Source organism: Vitis riparia, chromosome 12 (genome assembly GCF_004353265.1).
Source record: "Vitis riparia cultivar Riparia Gloire de Montpellier isolate 1030 chromosome 12, EGFV_Vit.rip_1.0, whole genome shotgun sequence".
In the NCBI taxonomy this organism is placed as follows: domain Eukaryota; kingdom Viridiplantae; phylum Streptophyta; class Magnoliopsida; order Vitales; family Vitaceae; genus Vitis; species Vitis riparia.
The window spans coordinates 2,328,135-2,351,776 of record NC_048442.1 but is presented as its reverse complement, the minus strand read 5'-3'; the positions used below and the strand labels follow the sequence as shown (position 1 = coordinate 2,351,776).

The 23,642-nt window shown below is 38.9% G+C and overlaps 1 protein-coding gene across 13 annotated transcripts; it reads right to left on the bottom strand.

Annotated features, from left to right (window-relative positions):
• Positions 1 to 4,609: 4,609 nt before the first annotated feature.
• Positions 4,610 to 22,924, bottom strand: LOC117927170. Of its 13 annotated transcripts, none has more exons than XR_004653301.1 (6): positions 9,411 to 9,689; positions 8,360 to 8,952; positions 7,386 to 7,497; positions 7,224 to 7,288; positions 6,044 to 7,139; positions 4,610 to 4,875 (listed from the first exon to the last, which is right to left on the bottom strand). XR_004653301.1 is itself a non-coding variant. In XM_034846595.1 (6 exons), the coding sequence occupies exons 4-6, from the start codon at positions 7,393 to 7,395 to the stop codon at positions 6,333 to 6,335; spliced, it is 882 nt and encodes a 293-aa protein (XP_034702486.1). In that variant the 5' UTR covers positions 7,396 to 7,497; positions 8,360 to 8,952; positions 9,411 to 9,592; positions 9,667 to 9,981; the 3' UTR covers positions 5,818 to 6,332. The 13 variants fall into 13 exon arrangements, 11 of the variants coding, with proteins under 11 accessions (XP_034702486.1, XP_034702485.1, XP_034702483.1 ...); XR_004653300.1 differs by lacking the exon at positions 4,610 to 4,875 and adding an exon at positions 5,467 to 5,495; XM_034846595.1 differs by lacking the exon at positions 4,610 to 4,875 and having other exon boundaries at positions 5,818 to 7,139; positions 9,411 to 9,592; positions 9,667 to 9,981.
• Positions 22,925 to 23,642: the final 718 nt, after the last annotated feature.

Sequence of the window (23,642 nt, the reverse complement as noted above, 5' to 3'; positions counted from 1 at the left end):
ATCACATTTACTTCCAAAGCTGAATATCCCAGTGCTCCTTGATCTCCTAAAACTTAGAAGCATTTAGGTTGATAATTAATTGGAGTAGCCATAGCATCTTTGTAGAAGATTAAAGTGCTATATGTGACATGTTGAAGAGATTGACTTTCAACAATGTCAATGCAACCAATATGAGATCCATCAAAGGGCAACAGTCAACACTTCCACTATGGGAAGATGATGACATCAAACAAAGATTACAGTCTATTTGCATCCTCAACTGCCTCATCTAGAGGTTTGTGTCTAGGATTCCAAAACTTTAGCATGTACTTGTCTAAAACTTGCTACCCTGTATTCAATTTCTGAAGCTTTGCTACTTCGGATTGTAATTTTTGTTTTTTCAATATTTTTCGTTTCAGATTATTTTTGCTTATGTCTTGCTACTTCGGATTGTACTGTGTAATATGTGATTGCAGCTACTGGACTAAAGTATTATTAAGATTTATTAGGAAAGAAAATCTCACAGACCCACCCCTTTTGTGAAATCTTTTGATATTGTTCCATAATCCGGTCATAATATTCATATAATTTCCTTGAACAATATTTAAATACTATATCTCCCTTTTAAAGAATTGTCTTTTAGTTAGTTTTCATGTATTGTACTGTAGAAATGATTGTAAATATATGAAAATTTCCCACAAGACTTTGCATACTCTTCTTAGGATTTCTCAGTGTTGTTGCTCTTTCTGAAATTTTTGGCAATTAGGATGTTCAATTCTTTGGTGTGCATGAGTTTTCTCTTGCTAATTTACGTTACTTCTGATCTTGGTAATCTTCTTGTTTTTATTATTTGTATAGAATTTAGTCTACAGATTTTTATGGAAAATGCAATATGAAGAAAGATTTTCCCTTTTTTTAGTTTCTACTGTCTTCGGGTGGTCTAAAATGGTTAAAATCACATTCAAGGAACTGTTCTGGCCCATAGTACCAATGGCCTGTATTCTACAGCTTTAGAGGACAAATTCTAGTAGTCTTCAACTCTAATTTCATTCATTTGGTTAACGGCTGCTGCCAAATTCAAAGCATATTTGAAAATGCTGTTAGTTTATTATGTTTCAAATCAAGAGATTGCAAAAGAAAAAACAGTGGATAAAGTTGAAACTGAAGGCAAATTGGTAACAATACTAGCCCTTTCTTTTTTCAGCTAAAAGGAGAAAGCTAAGCAACTTGCTTCTGCAGGGCACTTCCTTGCTTGAAGGTTGAAGTTGATGATCGATTTCTGCCAATTGAGTCATCAAATCAATGAACACCACCAGTCTGCCTCTCCATTGTTTTGTAAAACCGAATATCAACTGTATGCCATTTTCTTTCAGGTTTTTTTTTTTTTTTTTTTCTATTACAACTCCATTTTAATTCTCTAAACATGCCCACTCCTCTCGAAAAATTAAAATTTGATTGTTCCTTGAATACAAACAAACTGAAGATGTCTCTTTTCAATACTGAATTCAAAAGCATACAACAAATACATATCACAACTTATTCAAAGAGACTAGAGAAGCCAGGTTTGATAATCCAAACAGTCTTTCTGTAAGGTTCTGAGTTTCCTTTTATGCACAACCAAAACACAACACAAAATAACTAAACAAACAAACAAACAACCTGAAATAAGGCAATTAGCAGCTGTAAGGAAAATATCAAACTTGAGCATGGAGATTGAATGAGCAAACAGAGGAGTTCTGAGAGTGGCCATCTCAAGGAAAAATACCCCAGTACTGGCCCTTTCTTTTTTCAGCTGAAAACGAGCTGCAGCTCCATAATTGCTCAAGCTTAGCTAGTATGCGCATGTAAAGCTAAGCAACTTGCTTTTGCTTTGAGGTTGTTTCGATCTCTACTGAAGGGGCCTTAGAGGAGTCACCAGGACCTGTCACTCATACACAAACAGCCAACAAAATATCAAATATAAGAAAGCAGATTAAAAGTGCGAGTTCAAAATCTGTTTTGGGGCATTCAAACGCTTGAGAATACCTTCTTTGCAAACTAGAGTAAAGGATTTTGAGGAAAACCAGCAAATTAAAATGTGTCCATGCTTGTTTGAATTCTACTTGCAATTCCATAATGAACAATAATCCCCCTTTGGGAAGAGATTTAAATATGTAGTATGACAATGAACCGGCTGTGGATAACATAAATAAAATGGAGATGATCTTTATATTTGAAAAGAAAGGAAAATGGATAAACAACCTGACTGTTGAGAAGGCTTTTCTTTTTGTGTCTGGGCTTTAAGTTGATCATTGATTTCTGCTAACTGAGTCATCAGATCTGTGTCCCCTTTGATTGGAACAAAGATAGAGTCCAGGTTTGGTGTCTGCAACCCTTCTGACTTATTCCACTTCAATGCACTCCACCAGTCTGCCTCTCCTATCATTACCTTTAAATCAGTACTGCTAACCAGGCTCGGACGCTTAGCCATTGTAATTTTGGTGCAAATGGTGAACCACCAGAGATGCTGACCAATTTAGGGATTTAATGAAGTGATAACTTCTTTAAGTTTGGGGAGAAACCTCATCCATGGATTTGCATCTTTAGCAGGAACATTATGACTCAATATGTTGTAGATTTCAGAGCAGTCTTCAACCACGATGTCCTCTAAGTTGTTGAAACCTTCAGAACAGTAAGTAAAATGGTTGTTAATTGGGTACAGGTATGCAGTGCCAAAGCTTTTAGATGTAACAGAAAAGTCAAGCCAAATGACCCCTTGTAGATGCGCCTTAAATTCTCCATTATATGAAGAATCAAGTAATATAGTGATCCAATTACAAGACTGCTATAATCATCTCCATCTATAATGGTTTGAATCTATTACATTCCCCTAATACACAAAATTTTAGACTCTTCGTATTCTGAACCCCAAAATTAGATAAATTGACCAGTTACAAATGACGATCCAGGACAAATGTAGTTGCATGTTGGAGTACCTCCTTAATTTCAATTGGGACACCTTCACCATTTACATACTTCAAGCATCTTTCTTCTTCTTTTTCTTCAAATTTAACTACAAATTCATGTGGTAATCGAGATATTATGCACTTTAGATGACTGTTAGCAGTAAAACTAAAGTGAATCCATGATGTTTATTCCTCAAGTCATTCAAAAGTATAACTGTGGCAAGTAAAATTTAAGAGTTTCCAACTGGTTTAAGCTACAAACTTCCTTTACAATATCTTCCAGTCATGTTTCATCCCTCATAATTTGGATTCACATGTATGCTTAACCCTTCCGATTGAGATAGATTGGATATCACATTATGGGGAATGATTCTATTGGACTGGTTGCTTTTTCTATTGAGATTATTTTAGGAATAAAATGATACTTTCAAGCTTGTCAAATTTATTAATTTTCCTACAACATATGATTTCAGTCCTTTCAAGATCAAGCACTTCAAGATTACAAACTTCTCTAACTTCAGTTGGTAGCTCCTTAAACAGTTCACAACACCTTGAAATGAATTTCCAAAGTTGGACCAACTTAAAAAGAGATTTTGGTAAAGATTTTATTCTTGTGTGGGGCAGGTCTAGAATTTGTTGGACTAGCATACATTTGACAAGAAAAATGGAGGAATAGCTCTTAGATGATGATTAACTTGTTAAGAATAATACGCTGAGTTTAGGGCAATTTGAATTCTCTAGTACCTTTGATATTTTAATATTCATCAAATGCATCTCATAGGCTTCCTCCCATGCCTCATTTTCCAATGCCTTCATTAGTCCTCTTCCATATAGTTCAAGAAACATAATTGGATTTATTTTGGTTTTGAACAAATTTATTAACTCCTTACAAATTTCATCTCGCATTAGGACTGAATCTCCATTCCTAAAGCTTTCTAACAAGAAGGCATTGAGAAGATCTTGAATCATATCCTCTCCGTGACTGAGTGTTCCAATTAAGCCATCCTTCATCCACCTTTTGATCAAATCAACTTTTTTTGTCCCTTCCATCTCTAAGTAGGATGCACATTATTTTACACATTTATTTGTTGAACCTAAGCGGCCTTGAACAAATGCTAATGCATTAAACAAAATTCTATCTTCTCTGTATGTGATGTTGGTAGCAAGCCTAGTACCCAAGATGCATATTCCCAGATGCAAATATCCTTGACCTCTTTCAAGGCTTTTGTTATAAGAACAGTGGCTAGTAAATAGCCATAGCACTGTTTCAACACTTGTATGGCTAGGCGTCAGATACTTGAAGAATGCACAACTGTGCCAGCATTCCCACTAAATAATTCCATTGATAACAGATGACCTTTCATCCTAATCTCCAAATCCACTGCCAATTGACCAAATTTGTTTCCCATACACCACCAACTTGCAACAACTATCTTCTCCAAGTTCTTTGCGTCATCCAATTCTTTTGTGATACTTTCTTCAATATCTCTACTAGAGATCTTTAAGTAATCCAGCATTTAGAGACGAGCGTGATCAACCTTAGTTAACATGGGGCTTCTCCTCTTTAAGTAATCTAGCTGCCCATCCGCCTTTCCCTTCCAAAGTCTGTCTGACTACCCCTACCACCAATTCTGTTATCATATATTATCAAATGTGTTAGGTGGTGTTTAGCTTAGAGAAACCTCTAACAATAACCTATTTTTCTTTTATTTTCTAAAAAACAGTGTCCTGATAACTTATGCTATCACTTCATTTGTACAATCATTTTACGTAAACGCAGGTGTGATGGTTTAATGTGGGTTCAACAATCATTTTTTTCTTCTGTAAATGTATTTTAATGTTGAGGGAAAATGAACTGAGTAGATTAAGCCCTTCTGAGTATTCCATCTTTATTCTCAAAACTTCTGCTGCTACTTCCTTCAGTCTACTAGTCTGAAAAACATGTCCACTCCTGGAAAATGGAAATTGAAAAATTCACTAATCAACTTTTTGTGATAAGAGGCCGAGGAGAATGCAACCTATCATAGACTGAATTCCACTAGCACATCCTTCTAACATATTTTGGCAATGGAACGTCTCAAAACTTACGACATAGTCATTATAAAGAGCAATGTTCTTTGAGTACAAATCAAACTAGAAGGAGGGAAAAATGTGTAGCACTACACAAACCAGAATACATTAAATAAAACAAACTGATTATCACTTGAGTACAAATCAAACTGATGCATAGCACCACCAAATTCTGCATGCCAAAGCATACTGCAAGTCTACGTTACAATTTATTCCAAGTGATCAGAGAATAAGCAAGTTTTGATAGTTGAAGCAGAGTTTTTTGAAGATTCCGAATTCCCTTCCCTTTTCCACATTCATGGCAACTAAACAAGGCTTCAAGAACTACAGACAATAATTGAAAATATAGTCAGCAAGATTCTCAGAAGTTTTAAAAATTCAGACATAATTATACAAGCATGAATAACTCAGCTTCCAGTCCAGAGAGTAGCCACTTCATTTCTTTTTCCACCATAAGGGAGGAGCTGTTCAGGGAGTAGCTGTTCAGGGAGTCTCCTCAATCTATCACTCACAGACAAACAACCAACAAAAATAAAAATGAGACAGAAGAATGAAAATGTGCACCTAGAGTTAGAAATTTGATACACATGATAAAAATGTCGAGGGAAATTAGTATTTAGCCACCATGTTTTGTGGCATTCAAATGAATTGATTCCCCTTTAGCTGTTGGAAATTTGAGATTCAATATCTCGTAGGGACGGATACCTTATTCCAATTTTTCATAAGTTGATATGACCTATAGATGGTATATGAGATTCCCCGCATATATAGATTCAATAGCACTTGTAGTGCAAGTACTACTGGAGAACATATTAGGGGAAAAATGCTTTTCAGCAGGACAAAACAAAGGTTTATTTCTTTGGGAAACTGAAAAAATTTGCACATGCTTCTGGAGATTCAACTTGCAACCCATTCTATGATAATGAATCATTTAGCTCTCAATGAAGATACTCAAATATGCAATGAATGGAACTGTGTACCTACTATGAATAAAGCAAATACAAGAGGGATTACCTGTCTTTGAAAAGATAAGGAAATGTAAAAATAACCTGGATGTTGAGAAGGCTTCTCTCTTGCTTCAGCTGAAGCTGATCACCAATTTCTGCCATCTGATTCATCAATTATGTGGCTCTTTTAACGGGGACAAATATAGAATCCAGATTTTCTTTCTGAACATCCCAAGTCAATTCATTCCACCAGTCCACCTCTCCTATGATCCCCTTTAAATTGCTACTTGAAACATCCATGGGAGAAAGAGTTTTGAGGTTTGGGCAACCATAGAAGCTCATCCATTCTACTTTTGGCACAATGCGTAGAGCACTAGAAATACTGATCAATTCATGCATATAATGAAGAGATATCTTCTTCAACTTTGAAAGATGCTCTATTGAGCACAACTGTTGCAGGAAGCTCATGGGTTACAAGGCTGATGATTTTAGGACAATTTTCAATCACAAGCTCCTCTAAGATGTTGAGATTTTCAAGCAAATCCCAAGTGAAAACGATCGTCAATTGGGGACATGTATGCAATGCCAAGGACTTTAGGCTGGATAGACAACCCTTTTGAACTCGCCCTTTCAAGATGCTCCTTAAATTCTTCAAATAATGAATATTCAAGTACCGTAGTGATCCAAGTACAGTTTCTTCATTGACATCTCCAGCATTATCTTCTTGTTTGTTGATTTCAGCTCCATCCACAAGGGTTTGGATCTCCTTACATTCCTCCAATACACAAACTTCCAACTCCTTCATATTTTCAATCCCAAATTCAGATAGCTTGGTAAGAGCTAAATGACGATCCAGGAAGAGTGCAGTAGCATGCCGGAGCACCTCCTTAATTTCAACTGGGATATCTTCACCATTAACATACTTCAAGCATCTTTTTTGCTTCTTAAACTCGAATGTTGTTTCACGTGGGAATTGAGATATAGTGCGCTTAAGATGAGCACCAACTACAAAGTTGAAGCTTGACAATGACCGGAATGATATCTCATTCTGATTGAATTCATTCAACAATGTAACTTCGGGCAAGTAAAGTTTGAGAACCTTCAACCCTTTTAAGAAGCATACTTCTTTTATAATATTTTTCACCGTCTCATTCCATCTCACATCATCTGGATTCACGTCTATGCTTAACTCCTCCAACTAAAAAAGTTTTCCTATTACATTCTAGTGAGGTTTCTAACCCAATGACTGCAGTTATGATGACAGCATGTAGCAATAAGATACCTCAGATCCCAACTCATCTTTCAAAGGAGGGGTTGGATTTTTTGGCGAAATGCCTGGATAGGAACCCAGCAAAGAGGTGGACAGCCGAGGAATTGCTTAGCCATCCCTTTGTTTCGAGGCATTTGGAGAGGAAGAATTTGAGAAAGGAAGATTTTGACTCACCCAAAAGCATCCAAGATGTCAGAAACCATGAGGATGGTTCTGACTCAGATCAACCAGAGTGTGTTGATGGATGTGGGTTTTTTCGAAGAATCTCATTCTCAAAAAGGCATGGCTGCAAAAGAAAGAAAATGAACAAAAAATCACGAAAGCAGTTAGTAGAAGGTGACTTGGCTTCATCTGGCAATTGGGTTACTGTTAGATCAGGATGAAAACCTAAAATCTGTGCAAAAGGTTTCAAGTAAATATAAACATAGACTTACTGGATTTGAGTGTACAGCTAACAAGTAGAGACAAATAGGTTCTTCACATTATGTTGTATTTTCCCAAGAAAATCTTTCCTTTTCAATGCACACTAGTAGGTTTGCCATATAAACAATTCATTCTCCAAACAATTCAATCAGAAAACCAGATCATAATCTTTTGAAGCACACAGAGGCTAGGCAACTTAATGGAAAAATGTAGATTATTTTTTTGATAGGTCTTAAAAAAATGTAGATTATAACAGAGTGAGTTCATTTATTCAACACAACATCAGTCCCAACCAGAGCAATTTTCCTCATCATTTATACAAAAATACAGCATTCATTGATAAAGAATTCAACTGGGTTAAATATCTTGTCTGTTAAGATGCCAACAATGAGGTCCTACTCGATTCATGTAAAGGATGGTACAGGTCACAGGATATTGAGGTGCCCATTGACTATAATTGCAGGCAGAACCTTGAACAGGGTTCTATTCAGTATCTTTTATAGCATCTTGCACCAGAAACAATAAAAGAACGAGCAAATGAATTATTGTTTCAAATTTGTTGGGAATTCTGCTATAACATTTGCTTCATCAGTTCAAGTTGATTATGTCTAGTGAATTATGGCTAGATCTCAGAAGGGCTGTCTCAGCATTTTTCTCAGAACAGATCAAAGGCTTAGAAACAAATAGGTAAAAATATGAAACAGATCAATAAATCATGGAATTACCTTTGCTAGGCGTGTCACATAAACTGCAGCCAGGGCTGTTGCTAAGAGTCCCAGGCCCAGTGTCAATAACTGGCCATTTCCTCCAGGTAAGCCAAACTCTGATTCTTCTTGCTGCAGAAACCCCCAATAAATCCCCAGCCCAGAACACCAAAAAGGGAGTAAAAAGGATGAGCAAAGCAACAAAAAAAAAAAAAAAAGCCTTCTAGATTGAATCAAATTACAAAATGTGAGATCAAAGATGATGCCACACAATTTCTCTAAAACATCCAGATGGTAAGAGTAGAAGAGCTTCAAATATCAAAACATTGCAAAAAACAAAGGAATTCAAGGCTATGAGTATAATTTCTTATCTTTTCACAATTATTTCTTCTACATCAAAATCTGAAAAAACGCAGTTGTATATAAACTTTGAGCATTTTCTTCATTTCCCAACAAGGACAAAGTTCAAAAACTGAAAAAAATCAACAAGATACACACACACAGAGAGTAGATATGACACTACTATATTGTCAAATACTTTACTCACAATGATTGCTCGCCCAAATGCACCAGCACTGACATAAGCCCATGTCCCAGGAAGCATTCCCAACCAACTGCACCAAAATTTGCGGTTGAATTGGTAGCAGGCATAAGATGCTCTTGATCCTCAGCTCATTTCCAATTTAATCAACAAACTATAAAAATAGGACTGCATGTATATGGGCATTTCACCTTTCACTGAGAAAATGACTATAAATAGGGCAGAAAGGAGAGACATGATTTGAGTCACCGATCCTAGGACTCAGTTAAACTATGATCTGATATTATTCTGGTTTGAATTCACATGAAAGGCTGAATCTCCATTAGCTAACATCAATCAAGCACCTCAGGTATAGGAACTTAAGAATGCCTTTCTGGTTTTGCTTTAAATGCAATAGCATCCAGAATTTGATTCATTTTAAATAATTTCTTATATTCAACAATTTGATTTCAAATTTGGCCAAAAGAACTAAAGAAAAAGAAGAAAATCTGATAAATGCCCTCAAGAAGAAGTGCATGAAACTGTACATACCTATTGAAGCTGATAGTGTGACAATGAGGTGGTAGTGGTGTGTCAACAAGAGAGAGCTTGTAAAAATTTCTGAACAGAATTACCAGAAATTATTCTTTTTCTTCTCTAATTCTCTATATGGTATCAGAGCTCCTGAGAGCTTGAAATCCAACAATGGCATATTCTCCCCAAACACCACCAACCTATTCAAGTATTTTGCAACAACAGTCAGAAACAGTTCCAGTGACGATGACGAAAGTCAAAGCAGCTACCCAACTTATTGCAATGAAGCTCGACCACAATTACTATCTCTTGAGGAAGCAGCAGATCTTTGCTGCTGCAGAAGGTTTTGGCCTGGAGGGATTCCCATCTGGATCTACCCATGCATCCATCAGAATTTGTCTCATCCACTCCCAGCAACAACTCTCAATTCAAACGCAACCCAGATTTTGATCTGTAGAATCACCAAGATAAGTTGATAGTTTCCTGATTGGTCAGCTTAATTTTGGTGAGCATTCTACCACAACTTGTAGTCTGTAAAACCTCTTGTGAGATTTGGGATGTTTTAACATCTTATTTTTCTGTTCGAAATGGAGCTTATATCATGCAATATAAGTATGATCTGCAAAAACTTCAATAGGGAGGTTTAATAATGAGGGAATATCATTTAATCAGAAGAAAACTCTCATTTATTCACTAGCCTCTGTCGGAGATATCATCTCCAAACATGATCAGATTCTGGCTGTTACTACAGGACTTGATAAAGAATATGAATCTGAATTTGTTCAGATCACTTCACCTTTGGATTTATACAAATCTTCTGATGTCTCTGCTCTTTTATTGGCTCATGAGAAGAGAATCGAACAACATAACAGTACTACTACTGAATATGTTATGTCTACTAGCTTGGTATATCAATTTCAAAACAATCCAGGAAATAAGTGGAAAGGAAAAGGTAGAAACAATGGTGAACAATTTGGTGGTGGCTCTAAACCTCAAATGCTAACTTCGGAAAATTTGGTCATACAGTGATAAAAAGCTATAAGTCTTTTGATCCCTTTTTCACTAGACTCAACAATTCCTCCTGTAACACTGCTGGGGATGGCATAAATCCTATGGAGGGTAAAGACCAAATGAGAGCTATGGTTGCTGCAGCTGGTATGACCAGTGACATGTCTAGTGGAGCATGTGGGCTACAAATTGTGTCACCAATAATTTCAACAATCTCAACATTAGTACTGAATATTAGGGCAACAACAAGCAGCATATGGGCAATGGAGCAGGTTTAAATATTCTTCACATTAGCCAAGCTACTTTCTCTTCACCCACATCTTCCAAAACACTCATTCTTAGAAATATATTAAAGGTTCCTCAAAACTAATTAGTGCTATCTCAATTTGTAAGAGATAATCAGGTGTATTTTGAATTTACCCCTCTCTCTGTTGTGTCAAGGCTTTGGGAATGGATCAAATTTTACTCTAAGGGGATGCTTAAGAATGGATTGTATTGGTTCAAGCTGTCTTGCTCAAAACATCAGCTCAGTTCACTAGTTACAACCTCAGTCCGTCCCAATTCCATCACTGCTTCCACCAAGCCTATCTGCCATACTTGCTAATTCTGCAGTTTCTAGCTTAGATTCCATTTGATCAAGTTGTAACTAACAACATCAGAACAATTTTGTTCTGTGTTATCAAAGACTAAGTCATCCAACTGCCAAGGTTGTTAAAATTATTTCTCTTGATGTAATGAAGTTTTGTCATATAATAAAAATTTTCTGTTTTGTGTTGTTTGTCATTTGGGTAGAAGTCATAAGCTCCCTTTCCCTATTTCTGAACTCAGTACACAAAACCTCTACAACCTGTGCATTATGCTCTTTGGAGCCCTTTACCATCAGTTTCCACAATTGATTTAAAATATTATGTTACATTAATCAATGCCTATTCTTGCTTTACCTGGATTTATTCTCTGAAAACTAGATTTGAGGTGTTTCAAGCATTCCAAAACCAAAGCACAAGTTGAATTGCATCTGAACTACCCCTTCAAAAATATGAGGACTAACTGGGGAGGAGAATATCATTCCTTGACAAAACATAATTCATCAACTTTCCCACCCTGACACTCCTGAACAAAATGGAGTAGCTGAATGTAAACATAGACATATTGTTGAGTAGGGTCTTACACTCTTAGCGTAAGCATGTCTTACACTCTTAGGTCAAGCATCTCTACCTCTGAAATACTGGGCCTATTCCTTTTCCATTGCAGCATATCTTATCAATCGCTTGCCAACTCTAGTGCTCAACAACACTTGCCCGATGAAAGTTCTCTTTCATATCAAGCCAAATTACTCTGAACTAAAAGTATCTGGCTGTACTTGTTTTCCTTATCTCAGCCCTATAATGCCAATAAGCTTGAATATCGATCAACCCCTTGCACACTTCTTGGATACAACAATCATCACAAAGGTTACAAGTGCCTGTCTCACAATGGTAGACTTTACATCTCCAGGCATGTTAAATTTGATGAGCAATCCTTCCTATTTACTCAACTTAGTGCCTCATCTTTACCCTAGTCTAGTCCAACTTCAACCCTGTCAATTCCGTTCCATGTGTTGGACCCCTAGTCCCTGCACCTATTCTATCATCTTCTACTCAATCCCAGCATGATAGTCCATTCAACAACACTCTCGAGTCTCCCGTGCCACCAACTATTGTTAGCTTTATATCTTATTATTCTTCCCTTCAAAATCCATTAGCACCGACTCCTATAGAATTGGTGAATGAGTTGAATGCTCTAATTAAAACTCATCCCATGCTCCTGTAGAATTTGTTGTCATGGAGCTTCAACAAATAACAAATTGTTTCAAGGTCTTCAACAGAAGCTGTGTATTGCAGTTTAGCTCATGTAACTGCAGAGATACTGTGGTTATAATGTGGTTACAAAGTCTTCTTATAGTTCTGGGTGTCCAACAAATGAAGCCGCCACTAGTATGGTATGACAATTTTAGCACAGTATCCTTACCAGTGAATCCAGTATTACATTCCCATACCAAACACATGGAACAAGATTTATAATTTGTGAGAGAAAGTCATTGAAAAGAAATTGCAAATTCAACACTGGATCAAACATCATACATACTCACAAAGGCCTTATTAGCCTCACATTTTCATAGACTAAAAGGCAAGCTACACATGGTCTCACTAACCTCGATTAGCTTGAGGTGAAGAATTAAAGCTGATAGTGTGAAAATGAAGTGGTACTGGTGTGTCAATGAGAGAGATCTTTTGACACATATTCAGGTTGTTAGAAATTAAAGAATATAAATGAATAAATTAATAAAAGGCATGTATTGTTTTGCTCCCTTTTTTGTATAAAAAAGAGGGGAACTCTTATGTAAAAATGTCTTAACAGAAGAAATTCTTCTTCTTCTCTGATTCTCTATAATATCTCACTCCAATAGCTTGCATTCTAGACACCATCTGCAACATACTGAAACTCATCAGCAACTAGCTGAAAAAGTGTGTCTCAGTGCCCTTTCATGTGTGTGCCTATGTATGTGGATGCATATTCAGGCAAGCCAAAGGGATGTCAAATTTTGATACAGATTTGCCGACACACTTGAGCCCGACATGTTTTACGGGTTTAAGTTGAATATAATCATGTTCTACATGACCCGTTTGATAAATAAGTTGGTTTTAGGCCAACCTGAATAATTGAAATTTAACTTGAATTGACTTTTAAATAATTATGCTAATTAACCAACTCGATTATAAACATAACCTATTTAACCTGCAATGGACTAGTTTAAGATTTAATTTTGAATAAAATTCATCAACTGAATCATAAATGTATTAGCTTGGAGGTTAATCATATTAACTCAAAAAATATTTAAATCAACTTGATTATTTTTTTTTTTTTTTGATAGGTAAACACAGAAAAATTATATTAAAAGAAGGGAGCAAGAAGGCAACCCGAAGCATATAGGAGGTATACACGAGAAGCCCCACAAACAAGAAGCACAAAGAAGCAAACACTCACCAACCCTCAATTAGAACCCAACCAATCTACAAAGTTAATTAAGGAACGGGGCTCTCCATCTAAACAAGACTTAGACCAAGAGAAAAGATTACAAACGAAGGAGCTTTTCAATCTTTGGATCGACAAAGCCTCATTATAAAAAACTATCATATTTCTTTCTTTCCACATCGTCCAAAATAAACAAAGGGGGGCTGCCCGCCAAAACTTCCCACACTTCTTGTCCATAAAGGAAGCGGACCAACCAAGGAGAGTGTCTCTAACCGTGAGCTGAAGGACCCAATTAACCCTAAACAACGAAAGCACAAGAATCCACAACACCCTCGCCTTGGGGCAATGAATAAGGATGTGGTTTATTGTCTCCTCGTCATCACAACATAAGAAGCATCTGTTTGCTAGAGACCAACCCCTCCTTTTGAGTTGATCTTGGGTTAGCACCCTCCCCCAAGAAGCTTCCCAAGCAAAAAAACCCACCTTAGTAGGCACGCAAGGGCTCCATATGATTCTCCATGGAAACGGGACTGCACCACCAGAATCAAGAGTATTGTAAAGGGATTTTACAGAGAAAATCCCATTCTTAAAAGCATTCCACACCACTCTATCCTCCATCCCAACATTGAGCCTTTTTCCTTGAAGGACCGAAAGGAGACTCGCCACCGCCTCCAGCTCCTAGTCATTAAATGATCTAGAAAAATAAGGATACCATCCCCCCACATCCCCCATAGAATCCCAACAATCCGCTACCCACGCATCTTAGGATACCGCAAAGGCAAACAGAGAAGGAAAAGCCTCACATAGGGGAATGTTTCCACACCAAATGTCCTTCCAAAATTTCACCCTTTTACCATCCCCTACATTGAAGGAAACGTTTTTAAACATTAGAGCGCCTTCCTTTCTAATTTCCTTCCACAACTCCACCCCATAACCTTCCCTAACCTCACAAGAGATCCACTCTCCTCCTTCTTCCCCATACTTTGTGCTGATAATAAGCTTCCAAAAAGACTCTCTTTCAGCCGCAAAACGCTAGCTCCATTTACACAACAGGGCCCTATTGAGGATAGAAAAATTTCTAATCCCCAAGCCACCCTTCATTTTATGAGAGCGAACCACATCCCACTTAACAAGGTGAGGCCTCTTCTCCAACGCACTCCCACCCGAAAGGAAATCCCTTTGGATTTTCTCAAGCCTCAATCTTACAACTCTTGGAATACGCATCAGGGACATAAGATAAATCGGCATGCTAGATGAGGGTGATTCTCCCCTCCCCCCCTTAAAAATGAACTGCCTCTTCCACAAAGCGAGTCTCTTCCTCATCCTTTCTTCCACACCATCCCACACAACCACCGATTTGTGAGGAGCACCTAGAGGCAGCCCCAAGTAAGTGGAAGGAAGAGAACCCACTTTGCAACCTAGTTAGAAGCCAAGACCTCAGCATTCTCAACTCTTCCCACCGACAGAATTTCGCTCTTTTCCAAGTTGATGTTCAGGCCAGAAATGGCTTCAAACCACATTAAAAGCCAGCTTAGAACAACCATTTAGTCTTGGGAATCCTTACAAAAGACCAACGTATCATCCGCGAATAACAGATGAGATACTTGAATCCCATTTCCACCCCTACCCCTTAACCTGCATCCGGAAACGAAGCCCCCCCTAACCGCTTTATTAATGAGGCAGCTTAAGGCCTCCATTCCTAAGACAAACAAGTAGGGGGAAATGGGGTCCCCTTGCCTTAACCCTTGAGTGCTCTGGAAGAAACCCGCTGGCGAATTGTTAATCAGAACTGAGAAGGAGGCAGTGGAGATGCACCACCTAATCCAGCCAGCCCACTTCTCCCCAAAACCCATTTTTTGCATCACTAACATCAGAAAATCCTAGTTAATATGGTCATAAGCCTTCTCTAGGTCCAGTTTGCATAACACACCAGCTTCATCCCCTTTCAGCAGCGAGTCTATGGCCTCGTTAGCAATTAACGCTGCGTCAAGGATTTGCCTTCCTTCAACAAAGGCATTTTGGGAAGAGGACACCACCTTACTCACTACTTTCTTCAGCCTATTGGCTAGAACCTTGGTGAGAATCTTGTACAGACTACCCACCAAGTTGATGGGTCTATAGTCACGTAAATCCTCAGCCCCACCTTTCTTGGGGACTAAAACTAGAAACGTGGAGTTAAGACCTCTAACGAATTTCCCCCTCTAAAAAAAAATCCTTAAAGAAGCCCATTATTTCGTCTTTGACAAAATCCCAACAAAACTGCCAAAAAGTAATGGGAAATCCATCCGGTCCAGGAGCCTTGTCCCCATTCAGCTCCGAAAGGGCCAGATACACCTCTTCCAAGGAGAACATCTCCTCCAGCCTGGCAGCCTCATCTCTTCTAATTCTATCAAACTCCAAGCTGCTCATACTCGGGTGCCAGCCACTAGGATCCGATAACAGGTCCTGATAGGCCCTCACCACTCCCCTTTGAATTTCTTGATCTTCTGAAAGCCAGATACCACTGACTTTACTCTTTTTCAAACAATTCCTTTTACTGTTAGAGTTCGCCATCTTATGAAAGAATCCCGTGTTCTTATCTCCTGTCTTCAACCATATTTGTCTTGATTTCTGCCTCCACGAGATTTCCTCCATAATCGCCCACTTTTTAAACTCCTTCTTGCCCTCCTTTCTAGCCTCTAACTCCTGCTCGTTTAACGTTCTCTGCCTCTCCTGATCATCCCAAAAAGAAACTTTGCCCAAGGCCATCCTCAAGTTTACCCCCACTTTACCAAAGACTTCCTTATTCCAATTCTTCAGCTTAACTTTTAAGGTCTTTAGTTTTTCTGAGATGACAAAGCTATAAGAACCACTGAAATTAAAACCTTGCCACCAGCCCTTCAGAAGCTCCTTAAATCCCTCCTCCTTCAACCATATATTCAAAAAACGAAAAGGAATAGGACCTCTCCTAACTCCACCCCCATCTAACAGGATTGGGGAATGGTCAGACACAGGCCTTGGGAGTGTGCATTGAGACACTCCACTAAAATGGTTTTCCTAGTCCTCCGAAATCAGGAAACGATCCAGTCTTGACCTGGATTGGCCATTTAACCCCCCACTCCACGTATAAGGACCCCCCTGAAAAGGCAAATCTCTTAAAGCCAACTCATCTAGCACCTCCGAAAACCTTCTCATAGAACCAGACAATCTTCTTACTCTACTCCGTTCACTGGGAAATCTAGAAACATTGAAGTCCCCACTGATGCACCAGGGATCAGACCACAGACCTCGAATTGCACCTAACTCTTCCCAAAAAGGTTCTCTATACCTTTTCATAATAGGTCCGTAGACCCCCGTGAAGAACCACATAAACCCATCCTTGCAGTTCTTGAATCGACACGAGATTGAGAAGATTCCCACTTCCAGGCCTACTAACTCCAACACTCTCTTATCCCAGAACACCACCACCCCTCCAGCCGCCCCTTTTGCATTCACAACTCCCTAACCTAAAAATCTTCCCACTCCAAGACTGTGAATAACCCCTTAGGACATTTCTTGGATTTTGGTCTCCTGCAAGCACACCAAATCCATCTTTTGCGATCTGATTAGGGCCTTGATAACCTTCTTTTTATTTCTATTATTAGCCCCTCTGACATTCCAAGATAGCATTTTTAGCTTCATCTAACTGTCGAGATTCTAACCCCACCTTCTCTAACCATAGGATTCTCTTTTTTTGCCCCATTATAATTGATAGACCACTCAAGTTTTTTCAACTCCCGATCAAACTTAGTGGTCCCTGACATTCCCTTCTTCAAATTTTGCTCTCTTCTTCTCTTAGTCCTTAGGAGCAAATTCAGGATTTCGCCTTCAAAACCATCTGTGGAGAAGCCCAAGAATTTGCTAAACCTCGCTAAGTAACTGTCGTCCCACCGGTACCCATCCAGATCCTGAAGCAACCCCTCAAACTCCCCACCCGGACCTTCTCCAGCCACTGGCTTCTCTCCCTTAGAGGCTAGCACCCCATTGCTACCGTCAGCTAGAATGATACTCAACCGAGTCTGCTCCTCTTCGTTGACCTCAGAAACCGAAACACCGATGGACCCCTCATTCAACGTCACCCGTCTGAAAGAAAAAGGAAAAGGAGAAGGAGAAGAGAGATCCTGGCCCCCCATAGGAATATAATAGAGATCGATGTACCTGGAAGCCTCTTCGCACAGAGCTTTGTCAGTCAAAAGCCCCCGATCCATCATCTGAGAGGAAACTCATGACGTCGAGTCTCCCGGCAGCTTGACGAGGGGATCAGCTTCTCCTCTTGCATCTTGACTTGCGCCCCTGGAAATGGGAGGCGATTGCAAAAACCGAGATCTAGGAAGCGAGATTGGGGTCTTGTTTCCATAACAGGCCCCATCTTCCAAAGCGCTAGCTTGAACAGGCCCACAGGCCTCACCCGACACCCCATCTCTTAAGGAAAGGGGACTAGGCCTTGGATCCCGGCCCAACACCACCCGGCTTACAAGACAAAAGTCTTAGGCCTCCCCAGAGCTTAAAGCTGAAGGGCCACAGCTTGGCCCACTGCTTGGGCCTGCCAGCCCACTTCCACAGTTGACCAGACTGATGGGAGAGGACTCCCTACCCCCTCCCACTAGGTCGGCTGGACCACCAGCCCATCTCCTCTCAACAGTCCTTTCTGTAGAGGCCTCATCAAAAGGAATGAGAAGTTTTCCTCCATTACGCGCCACGTCTTGTACCTCCACCTGCAACCCCAACTGCTCCACCCCCTTCCTTTGACTCCCACAGCAAGCCACCCGATGAGACCCAACAACTTCTTCACCTGCCCTCAGCCTGCCCTTCCCAAAGGAGCTTCCCATCGATACCACCTACGAGAACCAAGGTGCAGATTCTCACCACAGATGAAGGGAAAAGCACCCCGTCTCCAAAACTATATGAACAGAGTTAGGGACCTCCTAATTCGCACGCTTCACCAAAATCCTCGCCCATTGCATCTTAGACATGGATTTGGTTTCTTCATCCATTGCTATAAATCCTCCACACCCATCTCCAATACTTTTAAACACCTCAAGACTCCAAAGATGGAGTGGGAGCCCAACCACCCTAACCCATGACTCTACGGCAATGGAGTTCTTGAAGGAACACCCATCTCAAGATTCCATTTCTCCAAGATAAGCCAATTTTCCTTAATGCTTCTTTTGTCTTTGGCCAAAACATGCTCAGCCTCTTGAGCCTGCTTGAATTCGAACAACATAATACTTCTGCCCAACACAACAATCATCAAACTCCCCTTAACCTTCCAATTTTGGCGGGTCCAATTCCTAACGTAATCCAACTCAGGTAATGGAGCTGAGATAGAACCCCACCTCCCTATTAGACAATGTTTCAGATGCTCTAGTATACCACACACCTCTTTTTCCCCTACCTCTAACCACATTGACTCACCCGCCTTTCTCGGGGTCGATTTAACAGCTTCTGCAACACCTTCCGTGATAGTCAGTGGAAGCTCACTAGAGATTCTATGGTGATAGCAAAAGGAAATAAGAGTTCCACATTGTATTTGATGCAGGCAAGGGTAATTGATTCCAGTATCAATGCAGTGGATGATGATAGTACATTTGAGCTTTGGCACAACAAGCTTGGTCACATGAGTGGGAAGGGCTTGATGATTTTGGCTAAGAAGAATCTTCTTTCTGGTATGAAGAAGGGATCTTTGAAGAGGTGTGCTCATTGCTTAGCAGGAAAGTAGACCAGAGTTGCATTCAAAACACTTCACCATACAAGGAAGCCAGGTATGCTTGATTTAGTGTATTCTGATGTGTGTGGCCCTATGAAAACAAAAACACTTGGTGGATCTCTATATTTTGTGACTTTTATAGATGATCATTCAAGAAAGATTTGGTTTATACCTTGAAAACAAAAGACCAAGTGTTAGACGTGTTTAAGCAGTTTCATGCACTTGTTGAAAGACAATATGGTGAAAAGTTGAAATGTATCCAGACTGACAATGGGGGTGAGTATTCTGGTCCTTTTGATGAGTATTGTAGACAACATGGTATTCAACATCAAAAGACACCCCCTAAGACTCCTCAGTTGAATGGGTTGGCTGAAAGAATGAATAGAACACTGGTTGAAAGAGTAAGATGCTTACTTTCGCAGTCATAGTTGCCAAGATCTTTTTGGGGTGAGGCTTTGAATACTGTTGTACATGTTCTCAATCTTACACCATGTGTTGTGTTCCTTTAGAATTTGATGTTCCGGATAGAATTTGGTCAAATAATGAAATCTCTTATGATCACTTGCGTGTCTTTGGATGCAAGGCTTTTGTGCATATTCCCAAAGATGAGAGATCTAAGCTTGATGCTAAGACAAGACCTTGTGTATTTATTGGCTATGGTCAGGATGAGCTTGGTTACAGGTTTTATGATTCGGTGCAGAAAAAACTTGTAAGAAGCCGAGATGTTGTGTTTATGGAAGACCATACTATACAGGATATTGAGAAGACTAATCCAATGGAGTCTCAGCATAGTGGTGATTTGATTGATTTAGATCTAGCCCTCTGACAAATCTTCCTACACAGGTTGAAGATGAAGCACATGATGACCAACATGACATGGGTGATGTTGAAACACCCACACAGGTTGAAGATGAAGCACATGATGACCAACATGGCATGGGTTATGTTGAAACACCCACACAAGTTGAGGTGGATGATGATGTTCATGAGCAGTCACCAGCAGTAGAGGCTTCATCAGATACCACTTAGAAGGTCTACCAGAGACCGACATCCTTCCACAAGGTATTCTGTTGATGACTATGTATTACTAACTGACGGGGAAGAACCTGAAAGTTATGTGGAAGCCATGGAAGATGAAAATAAGATGAAGTGGGTTGATGTTATGCAAGATGAGATGGAGTCATTGCATGAGAACCATTCTTTTGAGCTTGTCAAGTTGCCAAAGGGAAAAAGAGCTTTGAAAAACAGGTGGGTTTACAGAGTGAAGCAAGAAGAACACACTTCACAACCTCGTTACAAAGCTAGATTAGTCGTCAAAGGGTTCAATCAAAAGAAAGGTATTGATTTTGATGAGATTTTTTCTCCTATTGTTAAGATGTCATCTATTCATGTGGTTTTGGGCTTGGCAGCTAGTCTTGATTTAGAGATTCAGCAGATGGATGTTAAGACTGCATTTCTCCATGGTGATTTAGACAAAGAAATTTATATGGAACAACTAGAGGGTTTCGTACTAAAAGGGAAAGAGGATTATGTGTGTAAGCTGAAGAAAAGTCTTTATGGCTTGAAGCAAGCACCGAGGCAGTGGTATAAGAAGTTTGAGTCAGTTATGGGGGAGCAAGGCTACCGAAAAACTACTTCTGACCATTGTGTATTTGTGCAGAAATTCTCTGATGATGATTTTGTTATATTGTTGCTCTATGTTGATGATATCTTGATTGTTGGCAGGAATGTTTCAACAATTGATAACTTGAAGAAGCAGTTAAGCAAATCCTTTGCCATGAAGGATTTAGGGCCAGTAAAGAGAATTCTTGGCATCAGAATTGAGCGGGATAGAGCATCCAAGAAACTATGTATGTTACAAGAGCAATAGATTGAAAAGGTGCTTGCAAGGTTTAACATAAGCAAAGCCAAAGTGGTTAGTTCTCCTCTAGCTAGTCACTTTAAGCTAAGCAGCAGACATAACCCTTCTATAGATAAGGAGAAGGAAGACATGAGAAGAGTTCCGTATGCCTTAGTAGTAGGAAGTTTGATGTATGCCATGGTATGTACTAGACCAGACATAGCTTATGCAGTTGGTGTTGTTAGTCATTTTTTATCGAATCCAGGAAGACATCATTGGGAAGCAGTCAAGTGGATTATGAGATATTTACGAGGCACTTCCAAGTTGAAACTCACTTTTGGAGGTGGGAAACCAATACTTGTTGGATACACTGATTCAGACATGGTAGGAGATATGGATAATAGAAGGTCTACTTCAGGCTATTTGATGACATTCTCAGGAGGTGCTGTGTCTTGGCAATCGAGACTACAGAAATGTGTTGCACTTTCTACAACAGAGGCAGAGTACATTGCAGCAGCAGAAGCATGTAAAGAGTTGTTGTGGATGAAGTGTTTTATGCAAGAGCTCGGGTTTAAACAACAGCGCTATGTGGTATACTGTGATAACCAAAGTGCTATTCACCTCAGTAAGAATTCTACCTATCATGCAAGATCTAAACACATTGATGTGAGGTATCATTGGATGAGAGATGCTTTCAATGACAACTTGTTTGAAATTGAGAAGATACATACAGATAACAATGGCTCAGATATGTTGACAAAGACACTACCAAGGGAGAAGCTTGGAGTTTGTTGCTCCATCACTAGGATCGTGAGTCCCTCCACATAGTTGGAAAGGGGGAGATTTGTTGGGTTGGGTTATTTCCTTCTTGTGGAGGAAAGCCCAAAGCCCAAACATTTAAGGCTTCTTAGGCCTTAATGTATAAAAGGGAAGAAGAAACTGTTTTCTCTTCTTCTTCTTCATCTTGGCAGCCTTAGGAGGAGAATAAGAAGAAAAAGGAAGAGAAAGTTAGAGAGAAAAAGAAAAAGAGCCACTGAATTTTTGAACTTAGAGAGAAGAAAAACGCTGATTTCTTTTCTTCTCTTTATTATCTAGATTTCATCAAATGGCCGATTCCGCTTCGTGTGTGGTCCGATCGACCTGAAATTTGAAGGAGAGATTTTCAACTCATTGATCTCTAATCTGAATGGTGGAGATCGGATTTGGAGTTCCGGAAGGTTGTTGTTTCAGTCCATGAACAGTGCGTCTTTGTTGTTGAATTTCTTCTCACCAGGGCAGTTCTGATCTTCAGCTTTGATCGAGCTTAATCCGTGGTCTGATCGAGATGATTTTTGGTTAACACATTCTTAACTCATTGATCTTCATTTTGAACGGTGGAGATTGGATTTGGAGTTTGGAACAGTGGTGATTTGTGTCTGGGAACAATGACTCTGTTTTGGTGAGATATCTCCATTGTTTTATGCAAGTTGTTTTGTATTTGCCAAGACTAATTGTCTTAAGATATGGTTGATGTAAATCTCTAGTTTCATCTAGAGAGAATTGTGTAACCCATTGATTATATTAGTGGAGGGTTTAAGTAGCCTAAGGGTCCCGTGGTTTTTACTTCTCACATTTGGGAAGGTTTTCCACGCTAAAAATTGTTGGTGTTCATATTCTTGTTGCATTGGGTGAATTTTTGTTACTCTATTAAATTGATTCCTATTAGGTTCTCACCAGAGGGGATAAAATTTGATTGTGCATTGTTTACGTTTATCCCATCAGGAACACAGAGATGAGAAGAGAACAAAGAAAATGGATCTCCACAACCATATATAATAACCATAACTCAGCATCTCTACGCTAGAAATATCAGAATGGCAAGAGATGAACAGAGTTTTACCTTCACAACACATATGGAATGAATTTAACAGACGTCAACCCATACAGATAATGGAAGCAAAGGGCTCGCCCGGAGAAGGGTTACAACCCTAAAACCATTCCCCCTGATAGCTTTGTCGATGGCCATGCCAAAAACTTTTTGTTTCCCTCCACCAGTCTAAGAATCCGCTCATGTGCAAAATATCTTGCAATAAGAAAGGCAACGGCTGCAGCCACCTGCAAAGGGGGCCATTGATTCATATTAACAAAGCAAGATATTTTTAAGATATTTTCAAGATACTTTTTGGGCTTTTTTGATTAAATGACCAAATTACCCTCTTCTTCAACCACCAAACACCTCCCCACCCAATCTTAATCCAATTTCTTCCCTCGACGAAGAAGAGGGTATTTTGGACATTGAATATATAACTTTTATTTTATTTTTTAAGAAAAAGGGAAAAATAATTTTTAAGACCGGTTTTTTAGAACAATTTTGAAAAATGATTCTTTTTATCCAGCAAAATTTAGTTTAAGAATTTGAAATATATTTAGGTAGTGTTTTTTTTTTTTTTTTTTTTTTTTTTTTTAAAATTTAATTCTAAATAAAACTTAAAACAAAAAAATACTTAATAATATTAAGTATTAAGATGTTTGTTTTTTTAATATTTCTTTTGAAGTATTAAAAAAAATCGATATAATATTTTTAATAGAAAAAGTCAGATATTTGAATTTTTTTTATTCAATCAAAAAATTTAAGAAATAAGAAATAAGTCAATAAAAAGTAAAAAAATAAATAATTTCAATATGA

Excerpts from the sequence above, each read along its gene's own strand:
- LOC117927170 (XM_034846596.1), bottom strand. Across the intron at positions 7,140-7,223 it reads AAGATGAGTTGGGATCTGAG|TTGGAGGAGTTAAGCATAGA; the intron begins GTATCTTATTGC and ends AAACTTTTTTAG.